This window comes from Oncorhynchus tshawytscha, linkage group LG09 (assembly GCF_018296145.1).
Source record: "Oncorhynchus tshawytscha isolate Ot180627B linkage group LG09, Otsh_v2.0, whole genome shotgun sequence".
Taxonomy (NCBI): Eukaryota; Metazoa; Chordata; class Actinopteri; order Salmoniformes; family Salmonidae; genus Oncorhynchus; species Oncorhynchus tshawytscha.
Genome location: NC_056437.1, coordinates 80,113,357 through 80,127,537, shown reverse-complemented (window position 1 = coordinate 80,127,537; position 14,181 = coordinate 80,113,357). Strand labels below are relative to the sequence as shown.

General features: G+C 43.4%; 1 protein-coding gene across 3 annotated transcripts in view; it reads left to right on the top strand.

Moving 5' to 3' along the window:
- The first annotated feature begins 1,882 nt into the window (after nucleotides 1–1,882).
- Nucleotides 1,883–14,181, top strand: part of plppr2a (phospholipid phosphatase related 2a) — a 71,036-nt gene continuing 58,737 nt past the window's right edge. For 2 of the 3 annotated variants that reach the window (XM_042327606.1, XM_042327608.1), the window contains exons 1-2: nucleotides 1,884–2,310; nucleotides 7,270–7,397. In XM_042327606.1, the coding sequence (XP_042183540.1) occupies nucleotides 7,323–7,397 (75 nt within the window). In that variant the 5' untranslated portion in view covers nucleotides 1,884–2,310; nucleotides 7,270–7,322. Of the gene's footprint in view, nucleotides 2,311–7,269; nucleotides 7,398–14,181 lie in introns of all 3 variants that reach the window. The other variant, XM_042327607.1, reaches the window with a different exon arrangement.

Here is a 14,181-nt window from a genome sequence, read left to right as displayed (position 1 = left end):
GACAGGGCTCTATGTTGGTAGATAAGATGAGAGCACCCCTCCAGCTAGGATGGAGTCCGTCACTCCTCAGCAGGTCAGGCTTGGTCCTGTTTGTGGGTGAGTCCCAGAAAGAGGGCCAATTATCTACAAATTCTATCTCTTGGGAGGGGCAGAAAACAGTTTTCAACCAGCGATTGAGTTGTGAGACTCTGCTGTAGAGCTGATCACTCCCCCTAACTGGGAGGGGGGCAGAGACAATTACTCGATGCCGACACATCTTTCTAGCTGATTTACACACTGAAGCTATGTTGCGCTTGGTGATCTCTGACTGTTTCATCCTAACATCGTTGGTGCCGACGTGGATAACCATATCTCTATACTCTCTACACTCACTACTGTCCAATAAATGTTTCAAAGTGCTAATGAGCATGTGTGAGAAGCTAGGGTTTGAGACTAGACAGAATTGGGTGGGCATAGCGACCTTGGTTTAGTTGGGTCTGTTTTGAAGACGTGTACTATGATTCAGATGTGAGCTGACTGCATTAACACCCCGCTGGCTACTGAATGAGGACATTCTTCATGCGGTGAAACTGTGAGCCCCAGATCTTCGTATTGTGATCACATAGCAAAGTTTGATGTGTACTTTCATCAATAGCCTGAGCCCACAGTCCCTTCCCCTGGAATGTTACACACATATTAATAATAGGCCAGACTACCCCCATCAAGAATATCAGAGCGTGTCACTGATATTGTTAATGTGATAAGCCTTGGCAAGCACATGTATGTCAACCCCCCTCAATTTAAGGGCTTTATTGGCATATGTTAATATTGCCAAAGCAAGGAAACAGATAATACACAAAAATGAAATAAACAATAAAAATTAACAGTAAACATTACACGCACAAGTTCCAAAAGAATAAATACATTTCAAATGTCATGTGTTTCAAATGTCATTATGTGCAAATAGTTAAAGTACAAAAGGGAAAATAAACATAAATATGGGTTGTATTTACAATGGTGTTTGTTCTTCACTGGTTGCCCTTTTCAGTGGCAACAGGTCACAAATATTTCTGCTGTGGTATTTCACCCAGTAGATATGGGAGTTTATCAAAATGTGGTTTGTTTTCGAATTCTTTGGATTTGTGTAATCTGAGGGAAATATGTGTCTCTAATATGGTCATACATTTGGCTGAAGGGTAGGAAGTGCAGCTTAGTTTCCACCTCATTTTGTGGGCAGTGTGCACAGCCTGTCTTCTCTTGAGAGCCAGGTCTGCCAACTGCGGCCTTTCTCAATAGCAGGGCTATGCTCACTGAGTCTGTACATAGTCAAAGCTTTCCTTAAGTTTGGGTCAGTCACAGTGGTCAGGTATTCTGCCACTGTGTACTCTCTGTTTAGGGCCAAATAGCATTCTAGTTTGCTCAGTTTTTTAAACTTCTTTCCAATGTGTCAGGTAATTATCTTTTTGTTTTCTCATGATTTGGTTGGGTCTAATTGTGTTGCGCTCTCTCTCACTTACTTTCTACACACACTCTGACTCTCCCTTCCACTATAACAGTTCCCCTCTGGCTGTTGACCTTGTCCTGTTTAACAGTGGCAGGCAGGCAGCCAGCCCCTATCTCTTATCAGTCCTGACCTGCAGTATTAAACCCACACCAGCCCTAGATCAATAGCCATGTATTCATTGGATTACGTGCCCTGAGGCAGACAGGCTGCAGCCCGACACAGAGGCACACCTGAGCTCCCCCCCCCTCAATCTCTCTCTCTCTCTCTCTCTCTCTCACACACACACCACTCTGTTTGAGTTTTACATCCCCTCCCTCCCTCATTCACTGCGAGAGAAAGGGAGGACAGAGAGAGAGGGATGGAAGGAAGGAAGGAAACAAGTTTTGAATACAAATGAGCTTCTCTCTAGTGGCACAGATACCACACATCCCCTCTCTCTCTCTTACTCACACACGAATACACAATCTTCCACACACGCTGCCTCTCGGTCTGTATTGGAAGACAGCGCAGCACATGCAGTAATTCCCGCCACTTAATTGATTAACTGCTTATTTGAAGTGGCTAATTAGATGGGGAGTGTGTCGAGTGTGTGAGGAGGGCTGGGGAGTCGCTAGCACGCTTTATCTCCGTGCGCGCGTGTGTGAGTGTCTGTCTGAGGAGCTCCGGTACCTCACTTCACTCTGGAGCAGGAGGAGGAGAGAAGAAGAAAAGAGAGAGGCAGCTGGGTGGGGAGATTTTCACAGCACTCTCCCTCATCTGACATGGCCTCCGCGTAGGAATCTGGTGCCACTGCAACAGAGGAGCTAGGCAGCAGCGAGGTGTCTAAGGTAAGGGGAGGGGGAGGGGGGGGGTGATGGGTTTTCCTCTCCTCCGTCTGTTTTCCTCTCTGTCTGCATGGGTTGCAGTATGACGAGCATTAGCATGTTAGCATTGTGTTGTATGTCAATGGTTCAGATTGTGGTTGAGGCAAATGAGAGTGTTTTGGTGTTTATGTGGCGGTGAGGAGTGTTTCACCATGGTATTCCCCAAAGGGAAGCTCTAATAACCTAGCGTTCTGAAATCCTATTAACCCCCTGCCCTACCTACACCCTCCACCGCCCTATTAATAGCGTGAAGTGGAATTGTCTCTCTGGCAGGGGGGTAGTGTATGTTTTTATTACCGCAAGTGAAGGAGTGTGCGTGGTGTGTGTGTGTGTGTGTGTGTGTGTGTATGCGTTCTGCACACTGATATCTGCAGATTCAGCATGTGGTCTGGTTTGAGTGAAACATGTCGGTCAAGAGCAAGGCACACACACTCAACATACTACCATCCTGCATGCTTACTACACACACCTTGGCAATGCACCAATACAACAAACAGTGATTAAAGGGACTTGGACTGATCTCTTTGAATGTGATTGGTTATAGGAGAGTATTCAGTAGCACAGGATAGCCACACACAGAGTGAAAGAAAGAAGCAGACAGTGCCATGTAAATGCTGCATTGGACTGTACAAACACATTGAATATACTACCTTGTACCTCTCTGAGTAGTACTGTGTCAGGGGGATGGCTACATTCAAGGCTGAAAGGATCAACCAGACTGCCATACACAGTGCCCTTCACAAAGTATTCACACCCCTTGACTTTTTACACATTGTTATGTGACAGTCTGAATTTAAAATGGATTACATAAAACAAATTGTCACTGGCCTACACACAATACCCCATAATGTTGAAGTGTAAATATGTTTTAAAAATGAATTAAAAATGAAAAGCTGAAATGTCTTGAGTCAATAAGTATTCAACCCCTTTGTTATAGCAAGCCTAAATAAGTTAGAGTAAACATTTGCTCAACAAGTCACATAATACGTTGCATGGACTTACTCTGTGTGCAATAATAGTGTTTAACATTATGTTTTAATGACCACCATCTCTGTACCCCACATATACAAGTATCTGCAAGGTCCCTTAGTCGAGCAGTGAATTTAAAACACAGATTCAACAACAAAGACGAACAAGGTTTTCCAATGCCTCACAAAGAAGGGCACCTACTGGTAGATGGGTAAAAAACAGCAGACACTGAATATGCTCTTTGAGCATGGTGAAGGTATTAATTACACCTTGGATGGTGTATCAATACACCCAGTAACTACAAAAATACAGGCAACCATCCTAACTCAGTAGCTGGAGAGGAAGGAAACCATTCAGGGATTTCACCATGAGGTCAATGGTGACTTTAAAACAATTACAGAGTTTAAAGGCTATGATAGGAGTAAACTGAGGATGGATCAACAAGATTGTAGCTACTCCAAAATACTAACCTAAATGACAGAGTGAAAAGAAGGAAGCCTGTACAGAGTAAAAATATTCCAAAACATGCATCCTGTTTGCAATAAGGTACTAAAGTAAAACTGCTAAATTAAAAACATTATCGTGAGAATAGAAAGCGTGATGCTTGGGGCAAATTCAACACAACAGTTCACTTCATATTTTCAAGCATGGTGGTGGCTGCATCATGTTATGGGTATGCTTGTCAAACTAGGGAGTTTTTTAGGATAAAAAGTAAAGGAATAGATCCTAAAGAAAAACCTAGTTCAGTCTGCTGAGAGACTGTTGAGACAATGGGAGACAAATTCACCTTTCAGCTGGACAATAACCTAAATCACAAGGCCAAATATACACTGGAGTTGCTTACCAAGAAGACATTGAATGTTCCTGAGCGGCCTAGTTACAGTTTTGCCTTAAATAGGCTTGAAAGTCTATGACAAGACTTGAAAAGGGCTGTCTAGCAATGAACAACAACCAACTTGACAGAGCTTGAAGAATTTTAAAAAGAGTAATGTACAGATATTTTACAATCCAGGTATGCAAAGCTCTTAGACTTACCCAGAAAGCCTCAAAGCTATAATCACTGCTAAAAGGTGATTCTAACATGTATTGACCCACGGGTTTGAATACAGATGTAAATTAGATATTTCATTTTCTGTTAATTTGCTCAAATGTTTTCAGTTTGTCATTATGGGGTATGGGTAAGAAAAATAATATTGAATCCATTTTGAATTCAGGCTGTAACACAACAAAATGTGGAATAAGTCAAGGGGTATGAATACTTTCTGAAGGCACTGTACATTGTACTTTGCTATTTTATGTTCATATAGAATATTGCAATATACATCTGTGCAGATGAAATATATCTCTGCGCAGTTGTAGTATTTCTCAGTATGTGGTAGAAATAGCTGGACGTGAAGGCAGCCGTGATACAGATTGTAGTGTCCAATTAGCCTTTGTGTCCCCGGGCGGTGTGTGTCTGTACATGTGCCTGTGCGTGTGTGTCGCACGCGTACGTGTTCGTGTGTGTGTCTGAGGGAGGAGAGTGGACATATGATTTCCTGGGCTCCTCTCCTAAGACTGGGGATTCAGACCAGCAGGATATTGTATAGTTATCCTCCTCCTCTGTGTCAGCTAACTAGTCACTAGTCTATTCATATTAACAACCTCATCCTCTTTCATTCCCTTCACATGTCCTTTCCTCCTAACCCCCATCTCTCATTCTTTTTCTTGAGTTTTCCAACAATAGTTTTGCCTCCTCCCTCTCTCTTTCCCTGGTATTTTCATCTCTTCCCTCAATTGCTCTCACTTTTGTTTGTGTGTGTGTGTCTGTGGGCTGCAGTGTCTCAGTGACGACAAGCTGGCTGGGCTCTCTGATGGATGGCAAGCCAATAAGATCAGGACTCCTGTCACCCTGCCTCCCTAATCGGATCAAATCCAGCTGTACACACACACACACACACACACACACACACACACACACACACACACACACACACACACACACACACACACACACACACACGCGCGCGCAGGCAGTCATTTGCTATCAAACAACACTCTTTCTCCTATCTCTGGGTAAATTGTCCCTGGTGTCCTACTTTTATCTTCCTCAACAAATCTCCCTCTCCTCCCTCTCCTCCCTTTCCCTGCCCACCCATAAGGTTTCTACAAAATACTACATCTTGTCTATTCGGTATGTAGCACATATGGACACAAAGGCTTTCTCTTTGACAGACATTGTCCCATCTCAAACAGCAACACCTGTGTGCTGACCTGCTCTCATCCCTCCTCCTGACATCCTGATCTTAGGGACGTTAGACACCCGGCCATCCACTCAGGCTGCATTACACTTCCCATCTGCTGCTGGGATCAGTAGAGCAGGATCACCAAAATATCCTGTGTGATTTCCCTTACTTGGTGCCTCAGCTTGTTCACAGTCACAGCTACAAGATGTTTCCTGGCCGGCCACTCAGAGAGAGAGAGAGAGAGCTCTTTCTAAAAGCAGCCCCGCTTTGTGTTGTCTCTGCTGCTAAGAGCCCAGTCTCATTCCTTATTCATCCTCACAGACTATTCTCTGATATCCTGCCTGCCTGACTGACTGTCAGTGTGGGGGAAAAAGAGAGAGCTTTCCAGCACACAACACTAATTTCCCCAGAATAGAGGTCAATCTGACAACACCCAGGAAATGGGAACTCTCACAGACCAGATCCAAGCTATAGGATCTCTTCAGGATGACTTCTGGTCCACTTCAGAGGTTGGATGGCCGTAAGAAGGGCTCTGAATTTCCCCTGACCACCTGACTAGCAATAGCCTATGACTAGGGCCTGAAGTTTTTCCTGTAGTCAGGGAAAACCTCAATTCCGAGCTCAGGAGACTGCTCACTAACTGGGCACAATGTCCAATTTGCATTGCCCCTTATCTGTCTATCTATAAATATAGGACAAAACACAAATAAAGACAAGAGAGACAACACTACATAACAATACATCATGCAAAGCAGCCACAACTGTCAGTAAGAGTGTCCAAGATTGAGTCTTTGAATGAAGAGATTGAGATACAACTGTCCAGTTTGAGTGTTTGTTGCAGCTTGTTCCAGTCATTAGCTGCAGCAAACTGAAAAGAGGAGCGACCCAGGGATGTGTGTGCTTTGGGAACCTTTAACAGAATGTGACTGGCAGAACGGGTGTTGTATGTGGAGGATGAGGGCTGCAGTAGATATCTCAGATAGGGAGGAATGAGGTCTAAGAGGGTTTTATAAATAAGCATTAACCCTGTGACGGGTATACAGATATGACCAGTTTACAAAGGAGTATAGAGTGCAGTGATATGTCCCATAAGGAGCATAGGTGGCAAATCTGATGGCTGAATGGTAAAGAACATCTAGCCGCTCGAGAGCACCTTTACCTGCCATGTAAAGTGTGTAGACATGACATTGAATAAGACACGCAGACAGAGAGTTGTGCCTTGGTTGGAATATAAATAGATGTGAACATAAATGTGATTATGCAAATGTCAAGAGCATATTTCTAATCTAAGACTACTTTGTAGCATGCATCATTAAGATATGCTATTTCCATGTTGTGTTGTGTATTGGCTGGATGTATGTTTATTCTAGCTCATAAAGGTTCCATTCATTATAGTGGCATTCAGTGTTAGACACAATCTGTATTTTCATTTCAGCACTGACTCATCAGGACTGAGGGAGAGGCTCATTACTGCCCACTGATAGGCTTATTTTATACTATTTAGTTGTGTGTGTTGGGGAGTGTGTGGGTGGGGGGGGTGTTTGCACTTTGTCTCATGGCCACAGAGGTAACATGTAAACAAAAGTGTTATTCTGTATAAGAACATCAAGACTCATTGTTCCCTCCAACGCTACATTCATGGGATAAAACTTAATGTTATACTTTGAGCCTCAAGCTGCCTTTAGATCAAGACAACTCTTACTGACCTGGAACGCTCTTTCCTTCACAGGTGTGAGGAGAGAGAGAGTGCTGGAGAGAGGACAGGAGAGAGAGAACGAGAGAATGATGGCAGCGGAGGAGGAGAAGCCAGGTTTGAAGAGCAGCAGCTCCATCGTTCCCTGCTTCTTGTTTGTTGAGGTGAGTTGCCATGTCTTTCTTTTCCTGATTGGCTAAAATGACACTACAGGGAGGAGCTGATGAAATACCCTCTGGCTCCTCATGGATCCAGTAGGGCCTCTTCATGCTGTTTGATGATATCTCTTTATGGGGAATTTCCTTTACCCTTAACCTTCCCCATATTCAGTCCCCCCCTCCGCTCCTCTCAGAGCTCAATGAGCTCCATTCATTCTACTACTTGACCTCAATTGGCTGTTGTCTGCTGTCCAGCCACCAGGGAACACTTTATCTTTAGCTTCAGTGGAAAATGTTATAAATATTGTCAGCTCAACACACATCCACCTCACTGCCACGGTTTCTCTGCCATGGCTGAGACTGAGTAACGTGGATATGGTGGAAAACAGTTGTCATATGGTATAAAATAGTTGTTATAGTATGTAATCTGTTCAGATGGCGCTTCCTGTCTTCACACTGCTACTATATGTGATCTCTGCTCCCTGTTTATATGAGTCTTAGCATCTGATCCATTGAAGCATTTAGTGATATCACAGCTAACTGTGTTTTGTATAGGTACTGGATGCTCTGCACACACTGTCAGGCACACACACACACCGACACAGACTCACATACAGACTACAAGCGCGCACACACAGGACAAGGTCTCTCCCGTAGGCGTGTCCCGTATTGCTGTGGGAGCAACATTACTCAGAGGGTATTGAAGGTCTCTATGCTGCTAGATTATGGTCCACAATAAAAGCACTCCCTTAGTCCACTGTGCCATCCCTCACACATAGTAAATGTGAGGTGGAATAGGTGATATTTGAGGTACAAGGTGTTCTGTGTCATGTGAAATCTGGAGGTCTATATGTGATGTATGACATGGAAGGTGAAAAGCATTGTATGAGGAATGAAGTGCTCTATTATATTGGATGTAAGACCTCGTGGTATTCAGTACAGTTGTAGTGATATGTGGGATTTGTGAAATCATAATGTGCAATATGTGAGGTAGCAGTGTGTGAGTGCAGAAGATGTGACAGTGTGGTCTGACTGAGACCCAACCATCTTAGCTCCTCTGTCCATCTCCCCTGACCCTCTCCCATTCCCCTTCCCCTTCCCAGCGGTGTGTCACAGACAGACAATGATTTAGACTGAGCCAGGACCTGCTCTTTTATTTAGACTCACACCTCATCAGCCCGTTTCCATGGAAACCCATCAGTTGGATTAATTTTCTCTGTCTCTCTCTCTTCTGCCTCCTTTCATCCACTACCTACCCTCTTATGCAGGCTATAGCCTCTCTCTCTCTCTCTCTCGCTCTCTCTCGCTCGCTCGCTCGCTCCCTGAAAGTCATAGACATTTATTAGATATAGATATCTCCTTCCGTCTCTTCTATCTGAATGTGAATTTCAACATCAACAGCGCTTATACAGGTCAGTTTCTCTCAGCACTGGGATGATACAAAGGATGCATGGAAATGCCATTGTCAGAACACAGACATGCTTTTAGGAATTAATCCACTGTGTGTGTATAAGTAATCAGGTGTAGCAGAGAACACAGCTTTGGGGTTGTAAAGGCCACATTAACATAAACAGTTATCCAGACCAATGGAGGAGGAAATACAAGCCCCTCTGATAGCTTTGGATGTACTGCTATTGGACAGCCGGTGCCATGTGATTGGGGTGTGTGGTGCGTCATGTGACCTAATATTGATGTGTCCTGTCCACACAGGACCATGTATGGGTTGTCACAGATTCAGTTTATGAAGTGTGGGAATGTGTTTTGTATAATGGCTGCGGCTTTAATGGGGAAGCAGGAATAACCTAATAGTTGGAAACATCACCTTCAATGAACAAAAATAAATAGTCAAATAATATGCTCTACACACACACTACTCTAATATTAAAAGCAACAATAACCTGTTTTACTCTCAATTTTTCAAATGTTTTACTTGGACTTGAAAATGACCCATTCTGTAATACATTATGTGCTTTACCCTCTTATCGAACATGTCCCACTTTTCTCAGCCACTGTTATGGAATGAAGGGTTATGAGTCAGAATCATTGTGACGTTGGAGATTTCCTTGACTGCAGGGGTGTTTGTCTTTGGCATGAGCAGTACTCATAATCGTGTTTGTGTGGGCATCAACTATCTCTCACCACATGCAGTGTGATGAACCTTTCCCCTTGGCATTTCATGCAAGGACTCTATAGCCACCAGAGGGCACTGTTGATGTACTGTTAAGGCTTTCAGAGCTGCTTTTGGAAGCTCAGTACTACTGTTTCGCCGTGGTTTTGTGTGTCTAACCAGAGTCAATTTGTCTTTATATTCTGCTAATGTTGAATTTAGCCAATGAAGCTCAGTTTTGTTGTGTTGGTTTATTCACAGAAAGGACAAGGAATGGTAATGGTGACAATTTACTGTAATGAATATTCCACATTTGTCCATTTGAAAACGAGTTGCCTTGATTTTAGTAGAATTTTAATTAATGTTCAGAAAACACACACACACACACACACATACACACACACACACACACACACACACATACACACACACACACAGCCTCATTAACACTTGAAATAGGTGAAATAACACCTTTCCTTCTCTTTTGCTTCCTCCGTCTCTAAAAATAACCCCAGTGTGTGATGGTGGGTAACACCTGTCGGAGAGTCTTTCAAGTGAAGTGCACAAAGAACACACATTTTTGTGTGCTGTGATCAGCTGGAGCGCTAAGACACAAAGAAAAACTGACTTTTCTTTTGGTTGCCATCTGGTAAATGTCCATTAAAGAGCTGCCCCTGCTTTATGTTTTGGCCTCTGAATCAAAGCAGGGAGAATGCATTCAGCAGCCAGCCAGCCAGCCCAGCTTGAGGTAGCTACAGCACAGTGTTTTCAGCAGCTCTGCACTGTGGAAGGGAAAGTAGTTGTTCAAGTAAAATAATGAGAGAAGCATGAATGACTGGTGAAAGACTGCGATTCAGAGGTCCCTATTTCACAAGTATTTGGACAAATTCATTGTTTGTTTTGCTTTTGTTTCAGATTATGTTGCACCGAATATAAGTGTTTCATGGAAATAATGATGAGTGAGAAAGGTACAGAGGCATAAATATCATGCCCTCCAAAAACTATGTATTGGGAGTTTGGCCTTTGTGCCTCTAACTTTCTCACTCATCATTATTCATGATTCATTTATGATTATCTATAATCATAGTAGCATCCGCATTAATGTAGAAGTGGTCGGAAAAACGTATTTGATTCTCATTTAGAATAAAAGTACTCCAAATTGGCACCATACATTATTTACCATTCATTTCTATTGGGCGAAAAATAATCTGAAACCCAACCAAAACAAACAGCAACTACATCCAACAAGCTTGATGTAATCATTGCTTGTTAGCAATTGAACGTCCTTGAGATGTTTCTACAACTTGATTGGAGTCCACCTGTGGTAAATATCAATTGATTGGACATGATTTGGAAAGGCACACACCTGTCTATATAAGATCCCACAGTTGACCGTGCATGTCCGAGCAAAAACCAAGCCATGAAGTTGAAGGAATTGTCCGTGGAGCTCTGAGACAGGATTATGTCGAGGCACAGATCTGGGGAAGGGTACCAAAAAATGTCTGCAGCATTAAAGGTCTCCAAGAACACAGTGGTCTCCATCTCTCTTAAATGGAAGAAGTTTGGAACCACCAAGAATATTCCTAGAGCTGACCGCCTAGCCAAACTGAGCAATCGGGTGGAGAAGGGCCTTTGTCCGGGAGGTGACCAAGAACTCAATGGTCATTCTGACAGAGCTCCAGAGTTCCCCTGTGGAGATGGAAGAAACTTCCAGAAGGACAACCATCTCTGCAGCACTCCACCACCAGGCCTTGATGGTAGAGTGGCCAGACAGAAACCATTCTTCGGGAGAAGGCACATGACAGCCCGCTTAGAGTTTGCCAAAAGGCACCTAAAACTTGAGAAACAAGATTCTCTGGTCTGATGAAACCAAGATTGAAGTCTTTGGCATGAATGCCAAGCGTCACCTCTGGAGGAAATCTGGCACTATCCCTACGGTGAAGCATGGTGGTGGCAGCATCATGCTGTAGGGATGTTTTTCAGCGGCAGGGACTGGGAGACTAGTCAGGATCGAGGCAAAGATGAACGGAGCAAAGTACAGAGAGATCCTTGATGAAAACCTGCTCCAGAGCAAAGGTTCACCTTCTAACAGGACCACGACCCTAAGCACACAGCCAAGACATTGGGACATGTCTCTGAATGTCCTTGAGTGGCCCAGCCAGAGCCCGGACTTGAACCTGATCGAACATCTCTGGAGAGACCTGAAAATAGCTGTGCAACCTTACAGAGCTTGAGTGGAGAAGAATGGGAGAAACTCTCCAAATACAGGTGTGCCAAGCTTGTATCATCATACCCAAGAAGACTCGAGGCTGTAATCACTGCCAAAGGTTCTTCAACAAAGTACTAAGTAAAGGGTCTGAATACTTATGCAAATATCATATTTCAGTTTTTTATTTCAAGAAAATTCAAAAACCCTGTTTTTGCATTGTCATTAAGGTATTGTGGGTATTGTGTGTAGATTGATGAGGGAAAAAAACGATTTAATCAATGTTAGAATAAGGCAGTGACAACAACATTTTGAAAAAGTCAAGGGGTCTAAATATTTTCCGAATGAACTGTAAGTGAATTTGTCAAGAAACTATGCCTTCACATTTTACTAGGCAAGTCAGTTGAGAACAAATTCTTATTTACAATGTCAGCCTACCCCAGGCAAACCCGGACTATGCTGGGCCAATTGTGCACTGCCCTATGGGACTCCCAATCATGGCCGGATGTGATACAGCCTGGATTCGAACCAGGGACTGTAGTGATGCTCTTGCACTGAGATGCAGTGCCTTAGACCACTGCGCTACTCAGGTGCGGTGTGATATTTTACCGTTTATTTCTAAACGGTAAAACATATACAGTGGGGAGAACAAGTATTTGATACACTGCCGATTTTGCAGGTTTTCCTACTTACAAAGCATGTAGAGGTCTGTAATTTTGTATCATAGGTACACTTCAACTGTGAGACGGAATCTAAAACAAAAATCCAGAAAATCACTGTCACATTTCTTTCTCTCTGCATTGTTGGGAATGACACTTAAGTAATCATTTCACGGTTAGTCTGCACCTGTTGTTTACGAAGTATGTGACGAGTAAAATCGTATTTGATGATTTGAGTTGATTAGAATCTAGATCCATCTCTTTACACTACACAAGTATCTCTCCTGGACCTAGTTTGTGTTATCAAAGAGGCTCTAAAGCTTTCCTGATTGGAGCATTCTACCATTTTGCATGCAGGAAGTTTTTTTATTCATTTTTTTATTTCACCTTCATTTAACCAGGTAGGCCAGTTGAGAAAAAGTTCTCATTTACAACTGCGACCTGGCCAAGATAAAGCAAAGCAGTGCGAGAAAAACAGCAACACAGAGTTACACATGGGATAAACAAACGTAAAGTCAATAACACAATAGAAAAATCAATGTACAGCGTGTGAAAATGTAGAATGATTAGGGAGGTAAGGCAATAAATAGGCAATAGTGGCGAAATAATAACATTTTAGCATTAACACTGGAGTGATAGATGTGCAGATGATGATGTGCAAGTAGAGATACTGGGGTGCAAAAGAGCAAAAATAAATAACAATATGTGGACGAGTTAGTTGGGTGAGCTATTTTCAGATTTGTTGTATACAGGTGCAGTGATCGGTAAGCTGCTCTGACGGCTGATGCTTAAAGTTAGTGAGGGAGATATAAGTCTCCAGCTTCAGTGATTTTTGCAATTCGTTCCAGTCATTGGCAGCGGAGAACTGGAAGGAAAGGCGGCCAAAGGAGGAGTTGGCTTTGGGGATGACCAGTGAAATTTACCTGCTGGAGCACGTGCTACGGGTGGGTCCTGCTATGGTGACCAGTGAGCTGAGATAAGGTGGGGCTTTACCTAGCAAAGACTTATAGATGACCTGGAGCCAGTGGGTTTGGTGACGAATAGGAAGCGAGGGCCAGCCAACGAGAGCATACAGGTTGCAGTGGTAGGTAGTATATGGGGCTTTGGTGACAAAGCCGAAGTCAAGGATCGGTAGGGTAGTCAGTTTTACGAGGGTATGTTTGGCAGCATGAGTGAAGGAGGCTTTGTTGCGAAATAGGAAGCCGAATACTTATTTTCCACCATAATTTGCAAAAAAATTAATTAAAAATCCTACAATGTGATTTTCTGAATTTTGTTTTTCTCATTTCGTCTGTCATAGTTGAAGTGTACCTATGATGACAATTACAGGCCTCTCTCATCTTTTTAAGTGGGAGAACTTGCACAATTGGTGGCTGACTAAATACTTTTTTGCCCCACTGTATATACAGAGAAAAGAGTCGGCCCGAGAATTGAACCCTGTGGTACCCTCATAGAGACTGCCAGAGGTCCGGACAACAGGCCCTCCAATTTGACACACTGAACTCTTTCTGAGAAGTAGTTGGTGAACCAGGCGAGGCAGTCATTTGAGAAACCAAGGCTGTTGAGTCTGCCGATAAGAATGCATTGATTGACAGTCAAAAGCCTTGGCTTGAGGTGCCCCCATGACCAGCTCGGAAACCAGATTGCATAGCGGGGAAGGTACGGTGGGATTCGAAATGGTCGGTGATCTGTTTGTTAACTTGGCTTTCGAAGATTTTAGAAAGGCAGTGTAGGATAGATATAGGTCTGTAACAGTTTGGGTCTAGAGTGTCTCCACCTTTGAAGAGGGGGATGACCGCGGCAGCTTTCCAATCTTTA